The 13145-nt window shown below is 31.0% G+C and overlaps 1 protein-coding gene across 1 annotated transcript; it reads right to left on the reverse strand.

Annotated features, from left to right (window-relative positions):
- Positions 1-5410: 5410 nt before the first annotated feature.
- On the reverse strand, positions 5411-11835 carry LOC110642738 (protein SRC2 homolog). The gene is made up of 7 exons (XM_021794874.2): positions 11522-11835; positions 11290-11394; positions 11033-11159; positions 10711-10782; positions 6341-6386; positions 5950-6238; positions 5411-5847 (listed from the first exon to the last, which is right to left on the reverse strand). The coding sequence occupies exons 1-7, from the start codon at positions 11616-11618 to the stop codon at positions 5810-5812; spliced, it is 774 nt and encodes a 257-aa protein (XP_021650566.2). The 5' UTR covers positions 11619-11835; the 3' UTR covers positions 5411-5809.
- Positions 11836-13145: the final 1310 nt, after the last annotated feature.

The following is a 13145-nucleotide window of genomic DNA, read 5'->3' on the forward strand; positions in this document are numbered from 1 at the left end:
GAAGACAACTTCCAAAGATCTACCTTTACAAATAATAAAATAAAATAATAATAATAATTGGATTTCTTAAGAACATAGCATTAAGTCTATCATTACAATGTTCATCTCGTGGCAAAACAGTACCTCTATTTCTAAACATTTAACTAATTTTTTTTATATAATTAGTTAGAATTAAAACTCAAATTTAAGACTTTATAAATTTAAAGGCAATTCAGTGCAAATAATTTTTAAGTATTAATCATGAAAAATAAATTTAAAATGCTAAATTAGGGAATAAATTTAATTATCACTCCAACTAACCCTTGTGATAAGAGCAAATCCAGCAAATTGTTGATATTAAAAACTAAAATCAAACTAAAACTTACCCTATAACTTATATTTATTTATTTTGAGCTTAAATTTTGTTACTAAAGTTTTATATATATTCCAAGATTGGATCAACTTTCTAGGGGGAATAAAATCCCCACTTGACAATCTTATGTAATTTGCCCACTTGTTTAATAATGGTTATGGGGAGATAACAGAGTGATATAATGGCAAGTTCTTGTCAAACTGAGCAAGATATGTTAACATTATTTCTTTTATAACTTCAAAATTTCTTTGCAGCTTTCATTGAGAATTAAGGTCATTGATGCTAATAACTGCAACAATCACAATAATACTTGGTTCAAATGGTGCATTAATGGACTCTAGGCTAAACTTGAAACTATAAACCCACCGTCTACAGTTATGATTTATGATCATTCTTTACATCATAATGGCCAGACCATTCTTAAAGGTTCTGTCTAATCATCCATTAGCAGTTACCTAATCATCAACTTCATTAATAATGGAATGTGTCTCTTCCTTAATCATCTCTCTCTCTCTTTTATAAATATATATATATATATGATTCACTTATTCCATAGAGAAAGTAGAAAAGAAAAAATATTATGTGATTTTATGATTTATATAAAAAGTGTCGAGTTTTAAATTTATTAATTTAATATTCTGTATTACTATAATCAAAATATGCTATTAATAAAAATTATCAGCAAATATATATTCACTTACTAAATAGAAAAAATATAAAATAATATTATGTGATTTTACGCTTTGACATATAACGGACTGTATTTTAATTTTTATCAATTTGATATCCTATATCACTATAACAAAAACATGCTATTAATACAAATTATCAATAAGCATATAGTATTGTGCATAAACCCTATAACCTAAAGATTTTAATAATACTTTTATACTAATTTATAGTACTATTATGTATGATATTGTATATATATTATTTATTACATTATTTATTGTCTTGATGTCTAAGTTACCTTAATGTTTTAACATCATATGCAAAATGATGTTAAAAAAGTGCTATTAAAGCTTATATTTGTTGTAATGTATTTTCCTTCATTAGGAAATGTGGTTTAAACAATCAATTACTATTAAATAATACTAATGCGTCGAATACATGGTGTTGATGTGGAAACATATGGCAATCACATTACAATTTTAAGAGTTTCTTGTGTTGTCACATTAGTCATATAATGCCACTTTAGCATCATTTAATAGTAACTAAAATTTGAACCGTATTTACTGATGGGAGAAAATAAAGAGTATCAAATTAATAAAAATGAAAGCATATTCCCTTATTTGTCAAAGTACAAAATCACAAGGTATTTTTTTTTATTCTTTTTCCTATTAAATATATAAATATCATATATTTATATTTTTGGTTCATGATAGATTAGGTCAAGACAAGAATTATATATATATATATATATATATATATATATATATATATATAATGAAATTAGTCTGTTTAATTTTTTCTATATGAAGGGTTTTAGTTTTAGTTTGGATTTGCTAATCCAATAATATAATACAAGATTTGAAATTTTATTATTGTGTGCAGTAAAAGTTATGAAAGGGGAAAAATTACATACCATAAATTATAGCAGATTTGATCTCTTCAAAAAAAAAAAAAATCTAAACAAAGGTGCAATACTTTTCAAGCACACCTCAACTTTTAGCAAATGTGGATGTTGTTTGATTGTGTTCCATTCACAGTGACTACTTTAAGGATTCAAAAACATGAAGCACTTGAGAGAAGGGTTGTTAGATTGTCATCCACTACAACCAAAAGCCTTTTCAAACCCACCAATGATACCCACATCCCCTTTGACCATATATACACATAAAAACACTCATATCCCAACTTAATTATAAAGGAACAGCTGATCAGCATAAGCTTGCTTAGCACCTTTGACTCAGCCTCACATGGGAACCACTGAAAGTGCTTTCAAATTATGTATGAACAAGCTAGATTAAATATCTGAAGGTGACATTCAATTATGACCCATTGCCATGATTTCCAAATGTTCAATTTCACCTTCTTTAGTTAATGATATTAGAAGATCTCAATTGATTAATCCATGTGTGACCATCCTATAGTACCATAATCAACATGCATGATAGAATCTCTTTCTCTTTGAATAAATATAAGAATATGCATGCATTTGTGAACAAGGTGGTTCTAGTTAGCCTATCTAATCAATGCAAAGTGAGAAATGATTAGTTGTAAACTCATCAGCCAAAGCAAATCACCAAACTAGATTAGATTAAAGTTCAGAACTTTTACCTTCTTTGTTTAGCTTTAACTTCAAAATTTATCCATCTTCCAGCTAATGTAATTAACCTGTATATGTAAATAATAAGTGAATATTTCTTAACATTTTGAAATTCACATCAATGTCAACTTTCTTGCTGCTTAGGCAGAGTCCTATGAATATCCTGTCTTGAGTTTCAGGATTTTTTGCCAAACCATCAACACTTGAGTTTTGTCGATAATCATTCCGGGTAGTTGTCATAACAAGAATGTAATCTTTCAAAATTTCGCTTATGATTAACATGGATTCTCCAATGAAACAGAGAAGCAGCAAACTTAAATTCCTACTGGCTCAATCACTTTAGGAAGATTTTACTCTGGGGACAAAGGAATAGCACCAATATACAGACAAGTTTCTGAAATCTACCAAGGCTGTCTCCAATGTCCACAAAATGATATGAGAAATGACCATATACTATCATCATTACCCGTCAAAAGATCTATTAATATTTCACCAAAGGGTTGTTTTTTTTTCCTCTCCGCTTACAAGGTAGACTAAAAGCTTGTACCTGTCCATTTATGATACCAACTAATTACTAAGCAATGTCACATGAATTCATTAGTTTTAAATTTGTGACTCTTTTTTACCCATTTACTTATTGGTGAACAAGGTTTCTACACCAATCATGTTTTGAAGACTTGACCTGAGCACCAAACTGCTTTTTATAATATTTGTTTCCTGCACATGAGTAGTGCAAGGTTCGACTTGCAATCGCTTTCAGCCATGGCCACCCTGTGCCTGAATAATGTCACAGCAAAAAATTAAGTAGTGAATCACTTGAAAGCAACTTCAAAGACAAAGGGACCAATTACCCATTTTCCCCCTTCTGCCCAAGGGCGGAGCTGCTCAAGGACATACATACTGAATTCACTTGAAAGTAACTTTTTTTTTTATCAGATAGGGTTAAACACATGTAAATAGCTTAGTGACAGGATGATAAAACACACACATAAATGGCTCAGCGATAGGACGACCAAGACATACTAACCTATATAAGCCACTAACACACCTACGTCTACATCTAGCATGGGATCTTAAATGATCAATCCATTCTCACTCCGGTGGAATGAAACACCCTGATTTACTTGAAATTTTGTTTTTTTTTTTCCTCAGAGATAGTTAAACACACACACAAATGACTTAGTGACAAAATACGCTTTTTGATAAAATTATAGCGATTTTATCAAGACATACTAATTCATTTAAGTCACTCACATATCCATATCTATAATTGATGTCTCAAAAGACTAACTTACTCTCACTTGGCAGAAATATACACTCTGATTCACCTATTAGAAATTTTGTTTCTTTTTTTTTATTAGAGATAATTAAATATACACAAACCAATAATTTAATGACAAAACTTACCTCTTAATAAAATTATAATGACTTTATCAAAGCATGCTAATCCAACTACTCACACATCCATATTTACAATCAATGTGAGATGCTTGAAAGTAATTTCAATGACAAAGAAAGCCATTACCCAGTTCCCTCCTCTGCCCCCCATCCCCTCTCAAAACCCAAAAATAAAAATAAGATTTCATGGATATGTTATATATTATAATTAATTTGTAGCTGGGCTCTGATTATGGTCCAAAGTCCATTTTCTGTCCATCTATAATTTTTTACAAATTTTTCTACAAATTTTGATAATTTGTAAAAAAATTCTCTGTGCATCAAAAAATTTAGGGGACTTGTGCCAAAATTCCCCACAATTCTCAATTTTATTTTCACAATAATAATTTTAAAATTTTCAGAACATTATATTCTCATTGGTTGACCATTCTACAAGTGACAACTAATAATGCTATTGTCAGATGCAGTTGAGCTATCATTTACTTACACACACACACACACACATATATATATAATTTAGAAAATAAAAATTTAAATTAATGCACCCTAATTCGTTTTATTAAATATAAATATTTCAAATACTTGATTATGAATTTAAATTCTTGCTAGAATATTAATATTTTAATTTATTTTACAAATTATTTTTTTAGCTAATCTAAGCTTTTCTTTTTGAAAATTTACAAGTTCTTGATTATAGTAGAATTATATGTACAATAAAATTAGATATTTTTATATTCATATTATATTACTCATTCAGCCCCTCCAAAAATAAAATCCAAGATCCGAGACTGCTTCTATCCATTCAAAAGCCATCCTTGGGGGGGTTGGGGGGGGGGGATGGTGGCTTGGGCTGAAGAGATTGAGATTCCTACTTTTAAAGCCATAGGCAACTTGATGCTTCATGATGTCTATGCGGGCAAGAATATGCTTGTTTAGCAGCTGTTCAAGATCCCAGAATGTTGTGATTAATTCAATAAACTTGTAAGATTCAGGCATTTTTATCTAGTGAAGAACAATGCTCCTTGACTAGTCCCACACTTGGCATCTTTCAGATTACCATGAAAGACTCAGTAAATTCAACAGTGACTTTTGCTTCAATGTTGATGTAGATACTGACGAGAAAAGACTTGAATGGGCCTATGAAGCCAGCAGTAGAATATAATGAACTCTCCACAACATGTGATCAATTACGAAAATGAAACTGGTAATGAACAGAACTCTATTATCATCTAAGATCCAAATGTGGACAGTTACAGTTCTCTTTCCTCATAACCAAATGGTGATTTTTATCTTTGTGATTTTTATCTTTAAACATAACCAGTCAGTTTTCAATCTATCATCAAGAATTGAAGATCATATTCACTAGTAAAAGACCATAAGCACGATGAGAATTATCAAAGAAAAAGGAGAACAAAACTAATAACCCTGAAAGAATACATGAACTAAAGATATCTGGCAAAATGATACACATCAACATTTTATGGACAATTGTCACAAAAAAGACAAATCTGCAGAGTTCGAAAGATATAAGTAAAAGGGTGACCCAATACACAAGGTGTACCACATTGAGGGTTGTAAAGATGGTCGAATGCATGCAGCCTTTCCTTGGCACTGGAAGGGGGCTGTTTCCATGGCTTAAATTCATGACTTCCAAATCACAATAGAGTATCCTTACTGTTGCACACAGGCTAACCCATTGTAGAAGTATAACTACCGTGACTTCTAATGCTCTATACATGGCAGTACATTCCACATCTTGCTTCCTCGTTTGGACCTCTTGGAGCTGCTTCTTAGTACGGTGGTGGAGGATAGAGCCCAGGAAAAGGACCTGAACACAGAATTTTTCATATTAATGCTAAGATTACTGTTAGCATCAGCATTTAAGAAAATAAATAAAATAAAAAAGGTATGCATTATAATATGAAGTCACCTGGAGGATAATAGGGTGAAGCATGTGGGGGTGGTGGATATGGAGGTGGAGGATAAGTTGAAGGTGATGGGTATGGTGGAGGGGCATATGCAGTTGGTGGAGGAGGGTATGCAGATGGTGGATATGCTGAATTAGGTGGGTATGAGGGATAAGGAGATGGAGTTGTGTATGCTGTAGCTGGTTGCACATAAGAAGCTCCAGATGCTCGGGGTGGCTCTGAGTACATGGAGACATGAGGTACAGTTGCTGCATACGGTGGAGCAGAAGGAGTAAAGCTTGTTGCTGGCTTCTGCAATAAGCAAACAGAGTGACTCAGCTGCCATGAACAAAAATTTCTTCATGGATAAATACATGATATTGAGATTATACAGTTACAACAAAGGTAGCTTACCTTGGCATTTGCATAATGCAATATGAGCCTCACTTCTCCAGCGCATCTGCAGTAGATAGAAACACATTTGGAAGAGAAACATCATAAGATTATTTGCCACAAATAGACAAGAAGTTATGTAATCACATGCACTATCATAGAAGACTAAAAGTACATCCATTAATTGCCACATAATATTTGGTTTGTAGAAGGACAAGGTTACATATTTTATCAGATAAAAACTTTATTCACTAATTCAGGAAATGATCAGACTCTACAGGAATTATATGAAATTTAAGGTACATAAAACATAACCATGCCTATAGTTTCATCCCATCCTTTCTAGCATAAAATGATGCACGATTGATCTACAGGAATTCCAAAGAAAAAGTGGGATTAAAAAAATGGTGACTTGTCAACACAGCTCAAATATTAACTTGTTTCTTTCATAAAGAGAATGTTAGCATGCTTGGAATGTTAATTAATAATAAGCTCAGAGTTATGAGTAAGGAGTAGAGCAGTTAGGGTGTTAGTCCAGTAATTAAATAGGAAGATTCTATTGTACTAGTCTATTGTAATTACTCTCCAGTCAATTGTAATTGTAGAAAGCAGTTATAGGATCCAAAGAAGTATAAATAGGAACTTAATTGTAAAGAGGAGACTATCCAAGATCATTAATAATCAAAGATATCTCTCATCTCTGAAATATTCTCTTTCTCTTCTCATCTACTCTCTTCTCTTTTCTCATCTACTTCTATTCTTTTCTCATCTCTCTCTCTCTCTCTCTCTCTCTCTCTCTCTCTCTCCCTATTCCTCTGTTTTAGTAAATGTGCAGGCTAATATGTATCAAATTGGTATCAGAGCTGTTAGATTGGTGGGCAATTACTGAAAATTTTTTCATGGGAGTTGCATCTGTGGCAGATTACTCTCCTCAAAATGCCAGGTTTCTTCTATTCTTCTCTCTTCTTCTCTTCTTCCTTCTAATTCTTCTTCTTCTCTGAAATTCCTTCCTTCTTTCCCTCTATTCTTTTTCTTCTTCTTCTTCTTCTTCTTCTTCTGTTCTTACTTTTTTTATCTATCCTCTTCCTCTCTTGTTCTCCTTTCTTCTATTTCTCTTCCCTTTCCTCTATTCAGATTTCTTTTCTATTCTTCTTCCTTTCTTGAATTCTTGAATCAAATTTCTTTCTTCTGTCAATTTCTGGTTCTGTTTCTTTTCTTTAATTTTTTCACTTCCTGCATTTCAAGAAACCTGTTTCTTGAAATTCTTGGAATTTCTAGAAACCTGTTTCTTCCTCCACCTTTTCCCTAATTTCTTCTCTTTATTCTTTCTTGAAATTCTTGAAATCCTTGTTTCTGCATCAACTTTTCTTCCCCAGTCCCTATAATTTTTCTTCTCTAAGAAATAAAATTTTCCAATATCCTACTCAGCCTTCTACAAGATGATCATGGAAGACCATCATTGGGAACAGAAATTACTTGATAGGATTATGGGAGTTGTTGAAAGAGGATTAAGAAGGCAGGAAGAATTGTTATTACAAAAATTAGAGAAATATGAGAAATCATTTCAAGAGAAAATTGACAAAGTGGTGGAAGCAATTCAAGTGGTTAAGGAGAATGTTGCAGTCTTTAATAATGATGATCCACCTCTTGAAAATTCAAGTGAAGAACAAGATGTCTTTGATGAAACTTCCAATAAGAAAGACAAGTGCATTGAGATGGAGCAAGATCAGGATTTTGTTTTTTATTTGTCTAGTGCAAGAAAGGAATATGAGGAGGAGAAGGATAAAGATGGTGATGATTGTAAACTAGAGTTGACAATGGGGAATGCAGAAGCTAAGCCTGAAATTCTTGCTGCACAAACTTTTGGGGATTTTCCTGAAAACAAGAAAGATAAAGGAGCTACAAACAATGTGGTTACTGAAAGCAAGTGGCAGAATTTTAGGAGCCAAGATTGTGAGTTCAGCTGTTGTAATCTTATAAGTCTCATAGAAGATGAATGGGAAATATCAAGATGGGAAAGGAAGAAAGTTCAGCCATCAATTGGTATTATGATCTTCAAGGAACAAGCAAGGAAAATTTGAAGAAGAAAAAAAAAAAAAAATTCTTTGTTCATTAACAGTTCATACTATCACGTGCAACGTTTAGCCAATTCCATGGGACATTTTAGCTAAAGCTTATGATGGAAGTTAACATTTGGTATTCCAAAATTCAAGGAATTAACTGGTCAGCAAAAGAAACTATGTGGGATTTTCACATTCTGTCAGCTGATGAGAAGGCAGCACCTAAAATTCATTTCAATTTCCAGCATTTTCTTCATTCTTGAGGACAAGAATGATGTCAAGTAGTGAGGAATGTTATGAGTAAGGAGTAGAGGAGTTAGGGTGTTAGTCCAGTAGTTAAATAGGAAGATTCTATTGTACTAGTCTATTGTAATTACTCTCCAGTCAATTGTAATTGTGGAGAGCAGTTATAGGATCCAAAGAAGTATAAATAGGAACTTAATTGTAAAGAGGAGACTATCCAAGATCATTAATAATCAAAGATATCTCTCATCTCTGAAATATTCTCTTTCTCTTCTCATCTACTCTCTTCTCTTTTCTCATCTACTTCTATTCTTTTCTCATCTCTCTCTCTCTCTCTCTCTCTCTCTCTCTCTCTCTATTCCTCTGTTTTAGTAAATGTGCAGGCTAATATGTAACACTCAGGTTACAGGGATGAGGTTTAAGTAACGTTCAGAGGTTCAAGGTATAGCTTTCTCTTGTACTTCCCATTCCCCCACCCCTGTCCCTAATAAATAAAAGGTCATTACAATTTTAGATTAGAATTTGTTCACTCAGAGCCTGTAAATTTCAAATCAAATACACATTCTCAAGAATGAATCTTGATCCACTTAATCTCCAATTGCTTTAATATAAATTGTTTGATATAGTGTTCAGAACAAACAAATTTCATAAATTCTACAATTTTAATTTTACACAATTCAATAAGCATAAAAATTCATTTGCAATCTTTTATAAGCCATTTGCAAAATGAATTATATGAAACACCACAATTTTAATTCTATGGAATTCAATACATCTGGGGCAAATTCTATCAAAACTGATGGAATTTGCAAATGAATTTTACTTGGACAATGAAAATCATTGGACCATAACAGCTCCGCATAAATTCATTGAATAGTACTCTTATATATATATATATATATATATATATATATATATATATATATATATATATATAGGATGACCCAGTGGACAAAGCATCTCACACTTGTGTCCTCTTTCTCTACCCAGTATAAAGCGTATGAATATAAAAATTCACTTGCAAAATAAATTCTATAGGAAAATTCATTTACAAATGAAATGAAATACTTGTTCATTTGGTTCCAAACATCAATTAACATGACTAATCAGCACTAATATATTAGCATCCTAAATATTTTCCTTTCAGATCTGAAGTTTCAAGAAACTAGAAAAATCAGAGCACAATGCATAAAAAAAGCTTTAAGTTCAACAAATGTCCTGTAAAATTAAAGGCAGACCAATATAGTAGTAAATGTGCGAAGTGCTCAGCTAGTCTATTCTATTAGTGGTCCTACAACTTTCATTCTTCAATTCACATTAGTTTTCCAGGACACAATAAAGCTCAACAAGAAATAGCCCTAAACACCAAATCGTAATTATCCAAGACAAACAAATGCTTTCCAAGGCCATCATTGTTCTCTTATAATACACAGAAACCTAGAAAAGGGATGCTGGCATAAGCCTAAATCCTTTTCTCAAGAACTTAAATGTGTAGAAATGATGAGTTGGAGCAAATATAACAGAGTATGCTTAAAAAGATTTGTTCTTAACCAGAAATATGCAATTTAGGAAACCTAAGAAAAACCAATAATGAATTTCAACTCTGAGGAGAACATTGTCATAAAAGCAGAGCAATTAGTAGGATATTCAAACATAATCATTTAAATATGTAACCATAGAAGCGAAATTCTAACAGTACCCAAGTTGATACCATATTTCATTTCCCCTTTTTTCTGTTATATCAGCAACTTTTAAAAGGGAAAGAAGCATTACAATTTGAACCCTCGACTTCCTACACTACACATCAAACACTCTCATTTCGCTTTTACAAAACCTGTATTCCCTCTTCATTAAGGATACAAGATAACTTGAAAATGAGAACATATGTCATGTCAATGTTGTATATGATAACTTGCTGCCTGTCCCACTCAGATAGCCAAAATGTTGAGCTTAGATCATATGGAACTCCCCTTAATGATATGTGAAAATTCCAAGTTTCTTAATGTAGATAAACCAAGAGCATCCTAACCATTCACATTCAAATTAGTCATTTAGAACTTGAAGGGGGTAAACAGCAATTGCTCGTACCTGCCAGTTTTAGTCTGAAGTGGCCAAGTGCTATCATCATAACCCTCTGATAGAACCTTCAGCAATTGAACCCTATCCACAGCAACACGATAGAAAAACTTAGCTTAACTAAAGCAAAGAAGCAAATGGTTATCCAAAATAATAATAACATAAAACAACAACAACAACAACAGCAGCAACAACAACAACAACAACAACAACAACAACAACAACAACAACAATAATAATAATAATAATAATAATAATAATAATAATAATAATAATAATAATAATAATAATAATAAAAAACACAATCATACAAATGGGGGGAGAGATTAATTACTTTCCACTGCCAATGAAATCATCATATGTTAAGGTATTGCTGTTCCAAACCGCGACATTCATCTCTCTTAGCCCTTCAATTAAAGTAAATACAAACTTCTCTTGGAATGTAGGATTTTTGCCACCATCTATAAGATTAAAAGAAAAAAGATTATGTCTGTATCAACTTTGACCAAAACATGAAAACAAACTTTCAGAAAGAAAAAAAATAAAAAGAAGGGCTTCATGCCAGATCTAAAAGCAAAAGCTTTAACATACCTGTACAGGTTCTTGTGCGGGATTTATTACTACCATATTCAACAATAGCATAAGGATCTTGCCTAGAAATCCATTCTGTATCTTTCAATTTATTACAACAAACAACTGCATCCAAAAAAATAAAATCACAAAAATAGAAAAAAAAAGCCCATATAACCATTCCAACAAAAATAAAAACTGTTGAAGGGTTTGTTTAATCTCATAAAAAAAATGATAGAAATTAAATATATACCGGTAACTTCAAGAAGATGGCCTTGAATACCAGAAACGGACATGGTAGTAGATGGGTAAGGAGAAGAAGAACGCTGATTTGAAAATGAATACATCATCCGCTCTGTAATCTTCTATTATATATATATATATATATAAAAGACAAAAGGTCTGGCCTTTTTAATATTGCTTTTCTTAAAAAATATAAGCAAAACCAACGCTGATAAATGAATTACGCCTCCACTTTGATCATTTCTTGTTGACTGGGTTTCGGGGGGTCCCTCATTGCTATTGGATTCCTTGGTTGGTTTGATCGTTTTGGAATTTTTTTTAAAATTTATTTATCTTCTTTTTTCTGAGAAATTTTGTAAGTAATTTCCAGTTTTGACTTATTAGTTTGCTAATGATCATTTAACTCGTAGATGCCTGAACGGTGATGGCGAGGAATTTTCTCGAGTATTTGAGCGAGGAAATTCACGGGTCTACGCAACAAATGACGCGCTTACGTGTAGTGCACGCTCTCGAACTTTTATGGTAGGCGCGCGATTGTGTAGAGAAGTCAATTTCAGTGTTCTCGTGAGATCGGAGATAAAGGGATTTTATTTTTTTTTTTTATAGAGAAAAATATACTATTAATTGAAAATAAAATATAAATTTAAAATAAAATTATAAAATTATATTTTTCTATAAGTAAATTAAAAAAAATAAAAAGTATTTCGATTTAAAGAGTTTGATAATGTTAATAAAATATTTAATTTGACTAAAGAATAAAAATATTGTACATATAAATAAATATTATTATTTTTATCATATTTATATAATTTTTACCTGAACAAAAATTAAGAATCAGATGATTTTGATGATTAATTATGTGATTTATATTAAAATGATCTATTATAGTATAATTGCTTTGCATAAATGATAATTAAAAATATTTACGTTATAATTTCTTTATGATTACTTTATTACTATTATTTTGTAATTTTTAAATTATTTATTATATTAAAATATATTTTAATCAATAAAAATAAATTTTTTATTTAAGATTTTAATTAAAAAATAAATGTAAAATATATATTTATATAATAAATAAAAATATTTAATTTTAAAATTTAAATCAATATACTATTTTATTAATTAAATAAAATTTTACTGTTAATTTTCTTAAAATTTAATTTAATTACTTTAGTTATAATACGAATGACTGAAATTTGACTATAATAAATATAATTTAAAATTTAGTTATAATTATAAATACTTTAAAAATGTATAATTTTTCTCTAATAAATTTTTAAAAAATAATAAATTGACCATATTTTTTAGGCAGCGGCCGCCACTGGGGCGAGTGTTCAGACACTCACTTTTAGCGGTAGTGGGCGAGGGTCATCTTTAACCTCCAGCTCTCTACTAATTGTAATTCTGATACTATTTATTTGAAATTTTAAACTCAAATCCCTCTCAATATACAACTCCGATTTGAGCTTATAAAATTAAAAAAACAAGAAAAGAAAAAGTTAAGGCTAGTCATTTTGGGTCAATAAGAAAAAAAAAAAAAATCAAAGGCCTATTACCCTCAAATCAGAAGGCACATTGACACAAAATTTTGATTTTCTTTTTATAATTTATATAATTTTTAATATAAAATT

Source organism: Hevea brasiliensis, chromosome 14, assembly GCF_030052815.1.
Source record: "Hevea brasiliensis isolate MT/VB/25A 57/8 chromosome 14, ASM3005281v1, whole genome shotgun sequence".
Classification (NCBI taxonomy): domain Eukaryota; kingdom Viridiplantae; phylum Streptophyta; class Magnoliopsida; order Malpighiales; family Euphorbiaceae; genus Hevea; species Hevea brasiliensis.